The 19,750-nt window shown below is 38.2% G+C and overlaps 1 protein-coding gene across 7 annotated transcripts in view; it reads left to right on the top strand.

The window, feature by feature from the left end:
- The window catches only part of LOC117411414 (spectrin beta chain, non-erythrocytic 1), a 130,439-nt gene that overhangs the window by 77,913 nt on the left and 32,776 nt on the right, over positions 1–19,750 (top strand). For all 7 annotated transcript variants that reach the window (XM_059025510.1, XM_059025512.1, XM_059025511.1 and 4 more), the window contains 13 exons: positions 5,665–5,816; positions 9,208–9,381; positions 10,417–10,508; positions 10,904–10,984; positions 11,176–11,291; positions 11,414–11,526; positions 11,769–11,956; positions 12,944–13,061; positions 16,209–16,367; positions 16,674–16,976; positions 17,083–17,236; positions 18,135–19,005; positions 19,358–19,495. In XM_059025510.1, the coding sequence (XP_058881493.1) occupies positions 5,665–5,816; positions 9,208–9,381; positions 10,417–10,508; positions 10,904–10,984; positions 11,176–11,291; positions 11,414–11,526; positions 11,769–11,956; positions 12,944–13,061; positions 16,209–16,367; positions 16,674–16,976; positions 17,083–17,236; positions 18,135–19,005; positions 19,358–19,495 (2,659 nt within the window). The remainder of the gene's footprint in view (positions 1–5,664; positions 5,817–9,207; positions 9,382–10,416; positions 10,509–10,903; positions 10,985–11,175; positions 11,292–11,413; positions 11,527–11,768; positions 11,957–12,943; positions 13,062–16,208; positions 16,368–16,673; positions 16,977–17,082; positions 17,237–18,134; positions 19,006–19,357; positions 19,496–19,750) is intronic.

The raw sequence follows: 19,750 nt of genomic DNA, 5'->3' as shown, positions 1-19,750 counted from the left end.
CTGATTCTGAGGAGGTTTTCTTGGGCTGTCAGGAATGTTTTGCTCAATGTTAATACATTTTATACTCTTACACAGTAACACACCTCAATTGCATATCTGTTATAGAAAAGATAAGTATGTTTTGTGATCCCCAACAATGGTTTGGGAATAAAATAACTTTTTCTAACCAGTTCCATAGGAGTACAAGCTTACTGCTTTTTTTCATTGATGAACTAATGCTCACTTTATAGGATCTAAGTGCATACTGTATGAATGTTATTGTAACTCGCATCCTGTTTCCCCAGAAAACCCCTGGGAAAGCTGTGTTATGATTGTTTAGCTTTAGATATGTGCCCAGGGTGAAGTATTTCATTTCTAGCCCTGTCTTGCATCTATCCATTCTTACAGCTAGAATTGACAATGAACTACTGTATAAAGAACAAGGTCATAAATACAGCTGAGCTCAAGATTCAAACCCATACATGCCAGGTTTGAACCCACACACTATCGTTACATGGCTGTGATCACAAGGTTGCACTGCCCACCCTGCTTAGGAACGAGGCTAGGCATAACTATAGATAAACCATAATTAAAGAAATGCTACAGTATGCACAATCATAACATACTGTATCTGATTTAACAAAATAGTTAAATATACAACATTAAATATTGTCCCTACTTGCAAGACCCTAAGCAAAGTTTTAAATAACCCTGAGTGGTGGTGTGTGGTGTTTTTTTTGTTTTTTTTTCCCCCCAATCCTGTGGCTGGAATTTTGTGGATGGATGTGGTATTTCGCAGGCACGCCCATTCATTCATTCATACACAGTCGGTAACTGTCCTGTTGGTAATTATGATGATGATTGTTATAGAGTTCATACATTTTTTGTCGGTACCACAAGAAAACCAGGAAGGACCTGTAGAGTACTTGGCCAAATCTATGTTTACTTTCATGGTTTTATGAAATCCATGTATCACTGTGTAGGCCCCTTTCTCGGCTCTTTTTTGTTTTTTAAAAAGGTCCTTTGGAAATTCCCTTTATACACAATAGTCTCAATTTTCACCATGTGGGCGTTGTAAAAAGGACATAACGACTAAGCCTTGCAGGGAGTCATTCTTGCATACTGTAAAAAATATTTGTGTCACGACACTTGAAGTATTCCTGCTTTTGTAATATGGGAGATAATGTCAAACACAGCTGCAATTAATTTATTGTGAAAGTGGCTGTTTTTATGTTGTGTTTGTACGTCACCCAACCTTCATTTCATGTGCAGTATTTTTATTTCTTTTTTTTAGTGCTTCGTGTTGCTTTTATTATTTATTTAGCTGTTGGATTCTCTCTTTAGGTCATGGTTGAATTTTTTTTTTTTTTTTCATTTGAATAACATGCAATAGAAATTGCTGCTGTTTTTAGAGGGTGATTTTTTGAAACTGGAAATCACTTACTTTCCTCATAAAGCATTAAGATTTGATATTGATAGTAATATTTATTGGCAACATAAAGGTATTTTAGATATGGATCAACAAGGTTAACCTCTTTCCATTTTAGATTGGCATGTGGTCGTTTTTTAGACGCAAATTGAGATGGGCACGCTGATCTGATAAATACCAGGCGTGCATAGTAGTTTTCATATACAGTAGTAGAGAATAGCAATAGTTTGTATTATTCCAGTAACATATCAGGAAAACAGCTGGGAATTTTCTAAACAGTCATTTTTCTCTGCTCCTGGCTTATCTACATGCCTAAAATAGTTGACAGTTCCTTAGGATGTGAGGATTGTCTCAAGCTAGATTTCTCAGAACTTGCTTAACCATCTCAGTCACGTATGGCTAATGAATGGTTGGATGTGAATGTTTAATTCTACTAACACTAACTTCCAGTGCAGTGATGAATAAATCAGACTAGTTTTAACAATGTCAGTCTTTGAGGATTTGGAGCCGATTGCTGGGTTGTTTGGGTTTCCTTCGAGGGAAGTATCCTTTCTGCTGGTGCTGCAAGATAACGGTTTGATTGCATTCTGTCAATACAGTTGTAAGCGTGCTTCCTTTTTCCTGAGCTATGTGCTGTTTGCAAGATGCACTCTGTTGGTTGCCCCTGGGGAAAGTGTGTTTATGAGCCCCAGGACAAATAGGACCATCCATATCCTCTATTTTAGGTTATAGTTCTATAGGCCTATCTTTTTTTAATTTCTGTTAGAATACATATAAGGCTGTACCACTTTTTTACTGTTTGTTGTATTTTAAAATAAGTGGTTCAAAACCGCACACCAAAGAAGGATTTTTATTTTATTTTTGTGTACGCTCAATACAGTAAACAATCAAATATATAGTACTTTACCATTTTGAAAAAAATGTAGTACTGTAATCGGTAAAAGATCTGGCTGCTTTGATTTTGATTGTTCATGCTGTAAATGATTTAGGTCACATTTGTGTACAATCCATAACTCTTCAAAACTGAATACAGGTGTGCTTGCTTATGTCACATCAAACACATGCACCATACAAGCCACATATACCAACAATAAGAACACAGTACACCATAGACTCAAACCTCTGCTACCCACATAAGAAGCATGTAACCAAAATATTTCTGTACATAAATACACCAACACACACATGTACATAGCATAACATTTACGTTTTGAATGTTGTATTATTTTTAACATAGCAGTAGAAAAGAACTATGCGATAGAACTCCAATGTTATTGTTGTTTTCTTTTGGTAGTTTTACATTCCCACAAGAACATGTAACCCTGCAGCTAAGGGATCAGTTACATAGTTGGGTACTCGTTGCATGGTATATCCAGATCCTACTTAATTTTCTTAATTTATTAGCAGATGTGTTTTTTTTTTCGTTTTTTCCTTAGACTAGCTCAAGAACCATAATTTGTGGGTAAAGATAAGAAAAAATCAACTGGGAATGGGTGGGGCAATATGTTTGTCTGATAAGGACTCCTTAATTCGACTTGAAACAAAATTACCGTACTGAAAATTATCTGACTTCACTCTTTATTCAACTTTCAGTACGGTAAGTTTCAAGTCGAATTAAGGAGTCCTTATCAGACAAACATATTGCCCCACCCATCCCCAGTTGATTTTTTCTGCTGTATATTAATCTCAAAACAGATGCACTGTCTAAAATATACAGGCTGGGTCCTTTTACACCTAGTATGCTGTGTCAGCATCCAGGTTTTTGTTTTTAATACTGTACATCTTAAGGCTTTCATACTGGATGCATAGTGTAAAATGGCCAGTGTCTAAAATAGACTGTTCCTATTTCTTTATGAGCGTCCCGCATAAATGTACTTTTTTAACCAATGTATTTATGCAAAACATACATCCAATGTGACAAATTGTTTTTTATTAGTGTGTTCGAAGTAAGATGTATGTTTTTCATTCCCCAATAATAAAAACAAGGCATTTAGATTGCAAATGTTTGTTTCTGAGTAGGCTACAGGACTATGCTGTTTTAATTAATTAATTAATTAATTAATTAATTAAATAAATAAATAAATAAATAAATAAAACATATATACTGTGTGCAAGTTAGATGTCTCTGTCCATCTCACATTTCAGTTTGATGGGTGAGGAAGCTGTGCTGTTGTGACACTGCCTTTCAGATATGAGATAAGAGTCCTGTTCTTTTGTAGTAATTTAAAGGTTCAGTAAAACACAGCTTGTTAAAGTGTGTAAGACATTGACCCCAGGGCCCAAGCCCACAAATCTACAGCCTAGAGACACGACTTCCTCCAAACAAGTTTACTGGAAATGCTAAAAGAACTATTTTGAAAATGTCATTGAAATTATGTGAATGAATATGTACTGTACATATACATGTGTGAAAAATATTAAAATTGGTTTTAAAACACCCCTTGCAGGATAGAAATATAGTTGTGAAATTTCTTTCAAAAAGTCTTGAGTCAGCATGATGAATGCTTTCTGACATGAAGATGTTGATTTAGCTGGACTGCCTTTTGATATGTATGTGTGATAACTGCGAGGGGACCATGTGCTTGCACAGATGATTAGGAATAGGTGGGTGTTATATTTATAGCTTCTGTGCAAGAGTATGAAAGACGTGAGACAGTGGCAGTCTTCAAAGTGCATGTATGCTTTTTAATTGCTCTTGGTGACCTCATCAACCAGTTATATCTGCTGGTAGTTTTTAAATGGTACTTTTTTTTTTTTTTTTTTCCTCTTTCTTGCCAGTTGAAATGAATTTACATGCGTCTTGGAAAGAGGAAAATATTACAGCACCACCTAGCATAAACAGGATAGTTATAACTTTTGTCCTATTTATGTTGTCAAGGCAAAGTTTATTTTTTATATTTTTAAAAAATAAAAATAAAGTTAATCACCCTTGAGAAGCTCATCATTTTGCAAGTTTTAGTCTATTTAAAATGATGTTCCTCTCTTCAGAAAAATATCAAAGCCTGACACATGCTCTTTTAGCATCAAAACAATATGCCAAATAAAGTTAAAATAACCAGGTTTTACTGGGAGGTCAGGCTAGACTGCTATAAAATGTACTGCCTATTTCTGTAACATTCCTGTTTGTTCAGAATTTGGTCATGTAGGCTACTACTGTACAGGAAATAACTTTGTTGTGAAGGGGAAAAAACTGCCTGCTTTCTGTCAAAGAACTACAGGCTTTGGCATTTCTGTCAAGGTATAAAAGGAAGACCTGTATCCTGGCTTTTGTGTGGTAAAAACATGTTCAGATATGTAACATATTTCAAGATGTTAAAGTTAAAGCAAGTTACTCATATAATTTTTTCATTGATGTAGTTCTTTGTGGCCAAACAACCATGTAACACACCCACGCACAACTTTGATTGGATTGAGGGGTGATAATACCAGTCAGTTTAGGCTGTATTTTATTAAATGTAGGAAATAAATGGCAAATGTAGTTAGATAGGTGAATTAATTGTGTTTTTATTTTTGTTGTTTTTACTGGACTTGGAAAATGGATTCGATTGCACTTGTTTTTGAGACTTCTAGGGTTTCGTTCTTCCACTTGCATTTTCTGTGCTAGCTTCAGAACCTGGCCAGCATAGACTGCTAAATTCAGCTTAAATAATAGAAGCCTTCTTGAATTCCATCCTCCTCTAGAGCTGGTTTACTGTCGGCTGGTTGCCAGCTTGATGCTAGCTTCCACAGCGATGGCATAATGCTAGCCTGTTTAGACACAATCACACATGAACAATTTTCCCAGCTACTGTTCCTGAATGCCTCTACAAAATGGTGAAATAAGTTGTAACTGAAGTGTTTGTTTCACATATACAAACTTAGTTTGCCTCATGCAAGTGTTTTGGCTGTAGTATTCTTGTCAACAAAAAAAAGCTGGTATGTCATGTAAAACATTGGTCATAACTGGTGAACAGTGGTTTGCATTAGTTTTAAATAAGAAAAATGCACAAAGCAATCAGTAACTAATAGGACCCCACCATAGCTCAGTCAGTGACTACTGTTCTTCAGGTTTGCTGAGCACTGCCCTCCTTGGTTTAAAAAAAAAAAAAAAAAAAACGTAGAGTACTGTTTTAAGTCATGGTAGAAAAAACACTGTGTTCAGTTAAGTAAATTATAAAGTCATCAAACCTGCAATTTTAAAAAGGCAAACTCCTTGATAATGTGTTAATTGTGTTAACAAAAAAATGACAGTTTGTTTGTTTCTTTTTTTCCAACAGACGAACGTGAAGCTGTTCAAAAGAAAACTTTCACAAAATGGGTGAACTCGCACTTGGCGCGTGTATCCTGCCGAATTACAGACCTATACATGGACCTGCGCGATGGCCGCATGCTAATCAAACTGCTGGAAGTGCTCTCTGGGGAGAGACTTGTAAGTACCAAACAAAATAAATTCCTATTGGAAGAATAACAAACCCTTTTCAACTGCATGAATATAGTCAAATAACCAGTTTATTTCAGGTAAAGCGAACAAAACTGTATGCCTTGATACAAAATCACTTGCGTTACTGTAACGGCTCAGTGAAGGGAAAGATTATTTTCTGATACCTATCGGAAGAAACTGAAACAGGTGTGGCTAGCAACGATCCTAAAGGTTAGCTTTTAGTCTACAGTAAGTTACACATGCAGCCACGGGGATCTTTTGTGTACATAGTGAATTGCTTAGCGCACCCTCACTCCACACACATATTTCTAACACTTAAGATAAGATATTATTGAGTTTGTCATTTGAAGAACAAATTGTCTTTTTAGTAAGACACACCTATTGTAGAACTGCTTGGTGTTTTAGTCCTGAACACTTGCTGTACACCAGATTCAGTGCCCTACACAGTTTTGAAAATATATAAATTCAGCTAAAACTACCTTTTTAAGAATGTAAATAGACTTAATTAAAACAAGACCTTGTTTGGTTTTCAGACAGGTAGAAGGGTAAATCATTAGGCATTCAACAAAGGAAGCAGATTATTCACAGTTACCTGTTTTAAATTTCAATCTGTGAGCTTTGATCCTGAACCCGGTTTGTCTTTTTAAATTAAACATGCATTTTGAAATGGTCGGCGCTAATCGGGATACTGATAATGGGGATACAACTCTGGGAGACAGTTCTTCCCAGTGCTATTTATGTTGTTTAATTGGGAGATTGCTTTTCAGAGCAGGATGGGTTCGCGCCAGGGGTTATCGCATTGCTTCAAAGCAGAGCGGAAAAATAGCACTGTCAATTCATACAGGAAACTGAATTAGCACGTAATCCATTAACATCATTGAGAAAGTCACTACAATAGATTGTTGAGTTCCTTTTCATATTAATACAACAACACCTTTTCATTTAAATTAGGCTGCCAGACAATTATTGATACCCTAAATACTGCTGTAAATTTTAAATGCTGATGGTTCTCTTAATGCGTTTTAACATATGCATATTATAACCCAGAAACTAGAAATTGAATGGAGCATTTGTTCTGTTGCAACATGATTGTGGGAAATCAAGAGTTCTGGAGAACAGTTTTTGTTTGAAAGCTTTAAATATTTCTGACTTTATAAACACAACACCACTTGATAAGGATATTAGTCTAGGGCTAGCAGTAGCCAGGTGAAATGTCTCAAAGTAATTTCATTACAGAAAAAAAATTGACAGACTGCTGTATCGTTGCGTTGTGTGTTGTTTTAAGATCAATCGAGTAGTTACACAAAAAAAGGGCATTTTGACAAACATTGCAGCAATTTGTAATTCTAAAACTTTTTCCCCAAATGGTTTGTGCAGTAAGGGGAAGAGGTAAGATAAAGAGAAATTTATGTTTCTTTAAAAATGAAAAGGGTTTAACAAGCTGTCACATTATGCTTTCTCAGTGTAAACTAGTGCACTGTCCCTGTTTCAGCCCAGCTGTCCAAACAAACTGTGCCCCTGCTTGCTTATTTTTGTGCCATGACCTGAAATCCAGTCTAACTCCAAGTGACCTGAATACTGGGCAAAATGCTTTAAAGTCTCAAACAGCAAGTGATCTGGTACTTGACCTGCCTGGATCAGGACCAAGACCAAGGCAGGCTTTCTCTGTGCTGTGCAGCCTGTGCAACATGTAAAAACTATACATCAACAAAAAATATATTTACCCCCTGAACCACTGTTTTCTAAAACGAATCCTCTAGAATTCAATGTTAGGGAACCCTGGGGGAGCTTAAATTGTTTTGGAACCCTCCCAGGGAAGAGAAATGTTAATGTAAAGAATATTGGGTAATGTATTTGCCTTGCATCTACAGTAGCGCCTCTGTACTGTATTTTAAAAGCTCAAAAGCGGATGCCTCAGGGCTGGTCTTTGTCCTCCAGAGGTCAGTAGCTCACAGACATCTGCTCTCGAGTTCCTGGGTGTAAAAGGAAGCTGGCTCTGCGGTAGATGTGTGGGGAATTGCTGCGGTGATGGTGGAAATGATTGGACATTTGAAGTTCGGGAGAAAATTGGGGGTAAAAAATAATGTGATCAACTGCAGTTCATTTTTCCAATAAAACACACAGTACTTTTAAAATTGTTTTGAAATTTGATTTCAGTGTTACTGTAACTTCAATAAAAATGGACAGTATGCATATGGCTTTAGATTCCTGATGGTGTGTGTGTGTGTGTGTGTGTGTGTGTGTGTGTGTGTGTGTATTATCAGGAATCTAAAGCCAAATTTGAATGAGGGCCTTCCAGTAAACTCCACCTTCACTCACTGAACACTTACATGGGTATCTGTTTCTTGTCAATAAGATTATTTTCTTACAGCATAAAACTTCAATTTATATATGGTAGTTTTGTGCTGTAAGAAAATAGTCTTATTGACAAGAAACAGATACCCATGTAAGTGTTCAGTGAGTGAAGGTGGAGTTTACTGGAAGGCTGTGTAGTGATGCTGCAAACAATGCTGACATGTCTATGTGCTTTGCATCAAAACATCCTCATAAACTTAATCGATGCATCAGACCAGCAGCCTATGCAGAGAAAACAGCTGCAGTCGGCTGCATTAATTATGCAGTGAGACACACCCACCAGTCGTCAGCACTATGAGCAAAAATGACTCTAGCGTTCCATTTCCATAGAGGCTTTTTCTTGCCTGTGTAAAGTGTCTGGACTGGCTTAATTGCAACCAAGGTTATTATATTAATACGTTTAACATAATTAAAAAAAAAAAAAAGCTTGCTAAGGACATTATTTTGCACAAGTTATTGATGGTATTAGCATCCCAGTGTAAATGGAGTATGTCTGTCAGTCACACCTTACATTTTAACATATCTGTAGAAACACTTATTCAACTCTGATGAAACTTGTTAGGGACAGCCATGGTGGTGGATGTATATCACTTACACACTTGTTTTAAAATACAGTGTCATTATTTGACTGTCCCTTAATACAATTGAAAGATAATAAACTTTGCAGATAATAAACTTTGCAGATAGTGTCAGGCAATCAGCTTCCGAGTGGAGCGGTCATTATCCTACGGTAGATAATGTGGTTTTAAAACCCTGAACTCTGTTTTAAACACATTTTAAAAATGAGCTCATACAGAAACATTTTCTTATATTATTGACCTTGTCTGAAGTGCCTTTGCCTTTGTCTTCTGGTACCTTACTATCATTTGTTTATTTAGCATATATTTACTGCTGGGTTCGACATTCATGATTAATGCCATTGCCTGGCATAAAAGCTTTTTTTCTGTTTGGAAACCTTGATGTTCAGTTTAATGTGAGTTCAAATGCATGATATATTAATTTGTTCAATTTTCTCTGCTCGCAGCCCAAGCCAACAAAGGGAAGAATGCGTATCCACTGTCTGGAGAATGTCGACAAGGCCCTTCAGTTCCTCAAAGAACAGAGGGTGCATTTAGAGAACATGGGATCACATGATATTGTGGATGGGAATCACAGATTGACGCTTGGCCTTATTTGGACCATCATTCTCAGGTTCCAGGTAAAAAAAAAAAAAAAAAAAAAAGTTTCATACAAAAGGATATCTTATAGTGATTGTAAAGAACTAACTAAAGAGTTCTTCCACTAGGATAGATCGTATGTTATATTTCATGTATCCCCACTGAGTCCCCTTCCCTTTCCCCTTTGTAAAATGAAATCAACTCCTCTGTATAATAGTGACACCTACTGGACAAGCACTTTACTAGTACTTTACCTGGTCCAACCATTGTCCTACCTACTACAGCAAAGGCAACTGCCCCTGGAGTTGGCAATGATCTGGAAACTTGCAGCATTCTCATTATGAGTTTGCAACAGTGCAAAAGGCTTAATGCAATTTCTAAAACATTATACTATAGTGCCTGTAGTTACTGCATCTATTTTGCTTTTATGATTTTGACACAAAATTTCATTTTAGGTCTTGATTTATTTATTTATTTATTGACTTGCAAACCCATGAGTTATCTGGCCTGGAGGTAGTGGGAGTTCACAAAAAACAAAGTTGTTTTCGTTTAACAATCACAGAAAAATTGTGAAATCTCTGGATCTGTGAGGCTGTGTGGTCCAGTGGTTAAAGAAAAGGGCTTGTAACCAAGAGGTCCCTGGTTCAAATCCTACCTCAGCCCCTGACTCATTGTGTGACCCAGAGCAAGTCACTTACCCCCTTGTGCTCAGTCTTTTTGGGTGAGACGTTGTTGTAAGTGACTCTGCAGCTGATACATAGTTCACACACCATAGTCTATATGAGTTGCATTGGATAAAGGTATCTGCTAAATAAACAAATAATAATAAATATATTGAATGTATAAAATGGTTATAAAAATGACCTGATTATTAGAGAGACATAATCCAACAAAGCTAAAAGTCATTAGGCCATTATTAAGCTTTGTTTTGAGAAACTCTCAGCGTTAATTGTTTTTATGTTGATTAGGAGTTTTGTCTGAGACCAGAATGTATGTTTGTTTGTTTGTTTGTTTGTTTTGTATGTTTTTATTTATTTATTTATTTATTTATTTATTTATTTTTCATCATTTCCCAGATCCAAGATATCCGCGTTGAGACTGAAGACAACAAGGAGAAGAAATCTGCGAAGGATGCCTTGCTGCTGTGGTGCCAGATGAAGACTGCTGGGTGAGACTCAATATTCTTCCCTTCCATATCCTGCTTTTGGAAACCTTTTTTTTTTCCATTATCTAACTATTTAAACATTTTATTTTCAGAATTATTTGCCAGTTATATACAGTAAATGTGAATCTGCAGTTAATTGCCAGCTAGATTTATACTTTTAATGAGCTAGAAGTTTTTTTTTTGTTTTTTTTTAATGGGAGTGACCAAAATTGGAAGAATGAATACATACATGTCTGTTAAACATGTAACTTAACTGTTATCTGAATTAAGTCCCAATACAATGCAGAATGATTTTTTTTTTTGTTGCCTGTCCTATAGAATACATTATTTAAACTGACATGTCGGAGCAATCTGTAAATGCTAACAATCTCATGACATTTAATTTTATTTCCACACAGTTATCAAAATGTCAACATTCGCAACTTCACCACCAGCTGGAGAGACGGCATGGCTTTCAATGCACTTATTCACAAACATAGGTAGGCCACCTGTCACTGACTACAGTATATTACCATAACTACTGTATGAAACAAATGTTGAATTGACAGGGGACATGGTCTTTTAAACAATAGAGTATTGATAAAATATACTATGTGTATATGTCTCTAATAATGAAATACATGTAATTATGGTTCTGGTATAGTCTATAAACTCCTTCCAACCTCCCCAGGCCTGACCTGATTGATTTTGATAAGCTGAAGAAATCCAACGTTCACTACAATCTGCAGAACGCTTTCAACCTTGCAGAGCAACACCTTGGTCTCACCAAGCTCCTGGACCCAGAAGGTTTGCTTTTATGATGATTTGCTGTTGGAATGAATGTGTTTATGTGGGGTATACAAAGAATATTTTCTATAATGTTCTGCATCAGTTGAAAAATCTCACCCCCCACCCCCTTTTTTTTTCAGATATCAGTGTGGACCAGCCTGATGAAAAGTCCATCATCACTTATGTGGTAACATACTACCACTACTTCTCCAAGATGAAGGCTTTGGCTGTAGAAGGAAAGCGTATTGGAAAGGTGAAATACTACTCCTTTTTAGTTGAATTTGTCACAAACGAAAAAAAAATACCATAACCCCATAACAGCAAAGTGATATATTGGTCATTCATGGCTGTGATCAACTTATTCAATAATGTTAACCAAAGCTCATCCTGTTACTTAATTCTTGCTATTTTCAGTACACCTTTCTGTTGCTCTCATTTCACCTGTAAATAATCCTTGTGGTGCTCATTATTGGGGCTTTGCTTTCATTAAAACAGGTGCTTGACAATGCCATTGAGACAGAGAAGATGATTGAAAAGTACGAGTCCCTGGCTTCTGACCTCTTGGAGTGGATCGAACAAACCATCATTATCCTGAACAATCGCAAGTTTGCCAACTCTCTTGTTGGTGTACAGCAGCAGCTACAGGCCTTCAACACATACCGCACAGTGGAGAAGCCCTCTAAGTAAGTTCCAGGATGTTTGTACCATTGTAGTAGCACCTCCGTGTCCATAGCTTGCTATGAGATGTGCTTGTGAAACTGAAGCATGTTATTCTCCAGATATCTTGCTCACCTGTCCTAAAGTAAACAGACACCTGCTGGAAATGCTATTCATAAGCTCCCCCTGCCTCACCCACACACACAAATAACAGAATTTGTTATTTTTAGGTCACGTCTTGTTTGTGAATTTGCTTGCACACTAGTCTGTTGGCTTTCTACTGGCTTGTGTGAATGCAACTATTTCAGAACCAGATCCATTGTATGCCCTGTGTAAAGCCAGGTCCACACCTGAGCAATCAGTTGCGCAGCCCAATTGCTCCCGAAATCGCGCAACTCAGTTGCGAGCAATTGCTGTGTCCACATCTGAGCAATTACCCGCGTCTACAAGTTTGATTTTTTTTTATGATAATGATTACATTGTTATTCCATCTACAAGCTGAAGTAGTTTTTTTTTTTTGGTTTTGTCACCTGAGGTGACACTTTTTTTGGTCATGTCGTAATGTGTCCAGTAATTAACGAGGAAGAGATGGCTATTATTATTTTTTCAACTGTTGTTATTTTAAATGCCATATTCCTTAAAGAAAAAACAAAGCCACGTAAAAGCTGGACGAAACCGTTTAATTTTACCGTCGACATTTTTAAAATTTATGACAGGATATGCAGGCCGTGCAGTCAGCATTATAAGAACCAGAGTTGGCGACGTGATCGCCTATGACTACAGACGTCTCTCAGGAGTTGCTAGGAAAGTGGAGCCCTGCTCTACTTCAAGCAACTGGTTGCGCAACTGCTCGCAACTGGTTGCAGGGACGTCCACATATAAGCGACTCGGTTGCATGCAACTAAATTGCGCAACTAATCTTTCAGGTGTGGACCCAGCTTAAAATAAGAATACATGTAAAATAGTAATGTTTATGTTTGGTTGTTTCTAAGTCGATTTTTGTTGTTTTTTAGGTTTACAGAAAAGGGTAACCTGGAAGTGCTTCTTTTCACCATTCAGAGCAAGATGAGAGCGAACAACCAGAAAGTATACCTGCCCAGAGAGGGAAAACTCATCTCAGATATTAACAAGGTGAGTCACACTCAACAGGGCAACAATGCGATTTACCCATTCATTTTGTTGTTGGATTTGAATGAATGCAAAAAAGATACCACAAGGAGATTCTGATTAAATAAATTGTATATATATATAAACACACACACACACACACACACACACACACACACACACACACACACACACACACACACACACACACACACACACACACACACACACAGGGTACACCCTTGCTATAACGAACCTGTTTGGGTCCAAGCCTTTTGCTCATTATATCGAGGGGTTCATTATAGCGAAAGGACAATAAACTGTTGGACTAAGTTAATGAGATGATATTGTGAGTAAAAGTAGAATTACATGTACCTGTTCATTTCATATATGCAGTATTCTGCCTTTGCTTTATCCAATTTGTTAAATAATTAAAACGCAGTACAAAAAAAGCACAAACCCCGAACTGAAGCTGAACTTTTATTCAAAATCATTCTGACATGAATTGTTTCAAAGTGCACCAAATCTTAATCCAACATGCAAGAATCCCAAACTGAGCTTTTATTGAAAATCAACCTGACATGAAAAATTAATCATAGCCTCAATATTTTTTTTCGTTTCTTTTTCTTTAATCAATTTTGCTTTGCCGCATGGTTGCTGAACAAGCCAAAAAACTAGTGCTTTTTGACAACCTATATTTACGACAGAGATATGCCTGCGTTACAGCGTTTTTCAAACAATCAATATAGTTTCCAGCTTTGTTGCAACATAATTTTTTTTTTGTTTTGGAGACAGTTACGTAGCGCATGCTTCATAAGACAAAAGACTTTGCTAGAGGTGGCATCCTGTGCGTACAGACCGGGATGTTAACAGTGTGTGTCTATTGTAACAAAATCCTTAACGCTGTAAGAATGAGCCTTCAGTCGATTCAGGGCCAAGCTCAATATTATACTAATAAATGATCAAAGACAATCTGCCAGTTGTTAACTAACAATTAACAGGTCACTGTGGGCCACGACCTATGCTGCTAAAACAAATTCATTTTTAAAAAGAATCTCAGGGAGAAACTATTCTGTCTCTGTTTATTCGTTTCCCTCTCTGCTTTACAACAACAACAAACAACACTCCACTGTCACTGGTCTTTAGCTCCAGTTAGTCCCACCTTGTCACCACACCACGGCCAATCACCAGTAGCTCCTGTGGTCTGTGCCTGTCACCCATAGGCTGTTTGATGTGAAATACAGCCCACAGAAATACAGCCTACTCTAAGCAATCCTGTCTTTTTTTTTTTTTTTTCTTCTTCACTGTGGTTTTCCACTGGAGCAGATTTTTGTATGCAGTTGTCCCAAGATGAAGCACCCCATGCTTGATAATTTTTTTTTCGACACTTTTGTAACGCCGGTGTCACAGGAAATAAGTTAGTTATAGAAAAATAAATAAATAATATATATAAAATGACCAATACATTCAATGTTTGAGCAATGAAACGTTTAAAGCAGCAATTCTAATAGTTCATTTCAAGCAGAATGTATACAATACTGTAATCTGGTTATACCAGCTTCTTCTGCTAATCCACTGTGAAAAATGTATCAGGTAAACACAGTTCTTCAGCCTGTGCATAATTTTATATCATGCTTATAATAATAATAATAATAATAATAATAATAATAATAATAATAATAATAATAATAAATAGTAGTAGTAATATTAATATTTTTAAAAGCAAATGCATTGTATTGCTTTATTATTTCTAAAAATCTGATGTGAAAGATTAAGTAATTTTTGAAGCACAATCCTATTTGTGTATGTGAAAACATTAGAATAGAATCATTGAAGCCTATGAGCCATTGAATATTACTTTTTATGTAGTTTACATATATACTGGTCACAGTCTTGGTCTTGGTCTCAATTTTGGTCTTGACTGCATCACTGCACAGTGAAGTCCATCATTAAGAAGTGGAAGATGCATCATACCACCCAGATATTACCCAGATCAGATCGCCCTCCCAAACTGAGCAGCCGGGCAAGCAGGAAACTGGTTCGGGGATGTCACTTTGAAGCCAACAATGACCTTGAGAGATCTGCAAAGTTCTGTGTCTGAGATGGGAGTCATTGTTCACACATCAACAATAAGCCAGTCCCTACACAAAGCTGGCCTGTGTGGAAGGGTGGCAAGAAAGAAGCCATTACTCAAAAAGCCTCATCTTAAAGCACGTATGGAGTTTGCGATAAAGCATGTAGATGATACTGCAGACATGTGGAAAAAGGTTTTGTGGTCAGACGAGACAAAAATTGAGCTTTTCGGTCTAAATTCCAAGCGTTACGTCTGGCGCAAGCCTAACACTGCACATCACCAAGTCAACACATCCCAACTGTCAAGCATGGTGGTGGCAGCATCATGTTATGGGGATGCTTCTCTTCAGCAGGTACTGGGAAGCTTGTCAGGATAGAGGGGAGAAAGAATGGTGCAAACTACATGCGAATCCTTGAGGAAAACCTGTTTGAGTCAGCCAAGACTCTAAAACTGGGGAGGAAATTCACATTTCAGCAGGACAATGACCCGAAGCACAAAACCAAAGGCACACTGGAGTGGTTGAACAAAAAGAGAATTAATGTTTTTGAGTGGCCCAGTCAAAGTCCTGACTTGAATCCGATCGAAACTTTATGGAGACACTTGAAGATTGCAGTCCATCGACGATCCTCAACAAACTTATCAGAACTGGAGCAAAAGTTTCACCATCCTACTGTGCAAAGCTAGTAGAGACCTATCCACAAAGACTCATAGCAGTAATTGCTGCATAAGGTGCTTCTACCATGTACTGACTTAAGGGGCTGAATACTTATGCAACCAGTAAATTTCATTTTGTACATTTTCTTTGCAAGTTTTGCTGACATTTAACCTCATCCCCATATAACAGTGTTCAGTTTAACCACTACAGCTTTGAATAAAAAGTTTGTTTGAAAAACTGCACACATTATTTGTAATTCAACGAAATGTGACATTATTGGTAGGCAGTGAATACTTTTGCAAACCACTGTATGTGTGTGTGTGTGTCTGTCTATATATACAGTGTGTATATATATATATATATATATAAATGATGTGACACATTCCTTCTCTTTCAACCATATACTGTATGTATAATAATGGATCTTTTTCTTCACTCACAGGCCTGGGAAAGACTGGAAAAAGCAGAGCATGAACGGGAGCTGGCACTGAGGACTGAGTTGATAAGGCAAGAGAAACTGGAACAGCTGGCCCGCCGTTTCGACCGCAAGGCAGCCATGAGGGAGACCTGGCTGAGCGAGAATCAGCGGCTCGTCTCGCAGGTAGGGCTGGAGAACACACCACCAAATTTTGATTTGTACATTGAAGTTTTTCAATGCGTAAGGTAAAACCAACATTATAGCAAATCAACGCTGTAAATAACAGATAGCTACCTGCTACAAGCAGCACATGGTATGTAATGAGTGCTGTTCCTGAGATTCTTCATAAATCATTTACACTCCACATTTTAAAAGGTTATCAGGTGTACTAGAAAGCAGTGTATTGTATCTGTCAGCAGCTTTATTTTCTTCCAACTTGGATTTGAACTCCTTTTATTGTTTTCTGCCTATCTTCAACCCCATCTGTAGGACAACTTTGGGTATGACCTGCAGGCAGTGGAGGCCGCCACCAAGAAGCACGAAGCAATTGAGACTGACATCGCGGCCTATGAAGAGAGAGTGGAGGCGGTGCTGGCTGTGGCCAGGGAACTTGAAGCAGAGAACTACCATGACATCAAGCGCATCACAGCCAGGAAAGACAATGTGATCCGGCTTTGGGAGTACCTTTTGGAGCTGCTCAAGGCTCGGCGCCAGCGACTGGAGATGAACCTGGGCCTGCAAAAGGTCTTCCAGGAGATGCTTTACATTATGGACTGGATGGATGAGATGAAGGTAATGACATAATAAAAGCATAATAAAATGTTGTGTGACACATTTAATTTGAATCTAGTTCCAATTTTAAGTTTGCTTGAGTTTTCTTTTGACTTTTCCTCCTCAGATGCTTTTGCTGTCTCAGGATTATGGAAAGCACTTGCTTGGTGTGGAAGATCTACTGCAGAAACACACTCTGGTTGAAGCTGACATTGGTATTCAGGCAGACAGAGTCAAGGCGGTCAATGCATCTGCTCAGAAATTTGCAAGTGATGGAGAAGGTAGAAAAGTATTATGTATTAGCAGTATGTTTTTTTTCTGTGATACTGGCTCACTGGTGTGAGTCTTATTTTGCAGATTAACCCAGAATGATTTGCTCAAGAGAACAATTAGTCAGTTTAACACTAATACTTTTTATTAAACATCTAAATCAGCATGCAATACAAAAAAGGCACTTTATGTGCATAAATAACCTTTTTTTGGAGACAAGTCTGCGTTTTTCTGGTCCAACAAATGATTTCTAAACAAGCCTTTTTATATCTAACCTGTGGTGACATCATTCTTTAACAATTTCTTTTGTAACTGTTTTCCAGTATAGGTTGGTACCCTTTCAGTACTCAATTCGTTTTGTAACTTTTCTCCATTACACCTGTGCTATCATCTTAGACCTTTTAATAAACATACTTACAATTCATGCGTTTGACACGCACACACCCTCCACTAAGATATATTACTACAAGAGATTACAGCGGAATATTACCAGACACCAACAACTTCCATACCCAGAAAAGGAATGTGTCCTTATCAGTAACTTTCCATCAGCTTGCCTTTACATTGAGTTTAAGTAAATACAGACAAAGCATAGCAACATATAAAATAGAAAAATATTAGAAAGACACACTTTCTCTTAACATGTATCTTGATTTTTTCTGTTACTTCAAAGACAGCATTTTGACTTGTGAGCAGTCAAAGTAGTCTTCTTTTAGCTAGCAGCCTTACTAGTTTATATTAACATACAATATATAAATAAATAGGACAAGTGTGTTTTTTGTATGTGTTCAATTGTTTGTGTTCAGCATGTTTTGGTTCTTGAGCTTCTTATCTTAACGCAAGGTTTACAGGAGTACAGTAGCACATCTAGATGCAGGTTATTTATTGAGTGGTGTATTCTCCTTGCAGGTTACAAGCCATGTGACCCCCAGGTTATCCGTGACCGGGTGGCACACATGGAGTTCTGTTATCAGGAGCTGTGCCAGCTAGCGATGGAGCGCAGGGCCCGTCTTGAGGAATCGCGTCGCCTCTGGAAGTTCTTCTGGGAGATGGCAGAGGAGGAGGGATGGATCCGAGAGAAGGAGCAGATCTTGTCGTCTGACGACTACGGTAAAGACCTGACCAGCGTGTTGCGCCTCCTGAGCAAACACAAGGCCTTCGAGGATGAAATGAGCGGCCGATACACTCACCTGCAGCAGACGATACGGGAAGGAGAGGAAATGATCGCTGATGACCACTTTGGCTCTGACAAGATCAGGGAGCGGATCATGGACATTCAGGAGCAGTGGGCCAACCTGGAGCAGCTGTCCGCCATCAGGAAGAAACGCCTGGAGGAGGCTTCCAACCTGCACCAGTTCCAGGCCGATGCCGACGACATTGACACTTGGATGCTTGACGTCCTCCGGATCGTCTCCAGCAGCGACGTGGGCCACGACGAGTACTCTACCCAGTCACTGGTCAGGAAACACAAAGATGTGGCTGAAGAGATCGCCAGCTACCGTCCTGTCATCGACACCCTGGAGGAGCAGTCCAAGGCCCTCCCCGAAGAGCACGCCCAGTCCCCAGAGGTCCTGGGCAGGCTATCTGGGATTGAGGAGAGGTACAAAGAGGTCACCGAGCTCACCAGGCTGCGCAAGCAAGCTCTACAAGACGCTCTGGCCCTTTACAAGATGTCCAGCGAGGCTGATGCCTGCGAGCTCTGGATCGATGAAAAGGAACAGTGGTTGATCAGCATGCAGATCCCAGAGAAACTTGAAGATCTGGAAGTAATCCAGCACAGGTAGGAAGCAGCATTGCCTCAAACATGTATCCCCCACCCACCCCAGTGTGTGTCTGTGTGTGTGTGTGTGTGTGTGTATATATATATATATATATAGGGAGTTATTTTGTTTTGTATTTGTCAGATGTGTATTGTGTCCCGCGGCGCCCACCACCACCCATGTTTGTTTGTTTGTTTGTTTGTTTGTTTGTTTATAGGGTAGTGTGTTTTGGATCAGAATGTCTAATGCTATTGCTAAAACTGTATATTGTTTCCTCTATACAAGGTGCTTAATAGCGCATGCTATCCTCTATATGAAGCTGTCATTTCTTTTTTCCCAACAGTTGCCTCTAACACACTGCGTTTTTTACAGGTTTGAAAGTTTGGAACCGGAAATGAATAACCAGGCTTCCCGTGTGGCTGTAGTCAACCAGATTGCTCGCCAGCTGATTCACAGTGGACACCCCAGCGAGAAAGAAATCAAAGCCCAGCAGGATAAACTTAATACCAGGTAACTGTAATACCTGAATGGGAGCTGGCATTTTAAAGATCTGGGTTACAGCAAGATTCAATGTTTAATCAAGTGCAAACAACAGCTTAGTACCTGCAGCTTTAATTTAACTTGAAGCAAATAGGCTTCTTTTGAAAATAAATAAGTACATTTTAGTACAGAAAATGTAAATGTATGCAAATTTGTCTCCCAGGAGTACATCTGTTTATTTTTGAAGAAGCCAGATTGCTGATTTTGTGATTTTGTTATTCACAC

Source organism: Acipenser ruthenus, chromosome 6 (assembly GCF_902713425.1).
Source record: "Acipenser ruthenus chromosome 6, fAciRut3.2 maternal haplotype, whole genome shotgun sequence".
Taxonomy (NCBI): Eukaryota; Metazoa; Chordata; class Actinopteri; order Acipenseriformes; family Acipenseridae; genus Acipenser; species Acipenser ruthenus.
This window is presented reverse-complemented; position numbering and strand designations above follow the sequence as displayed.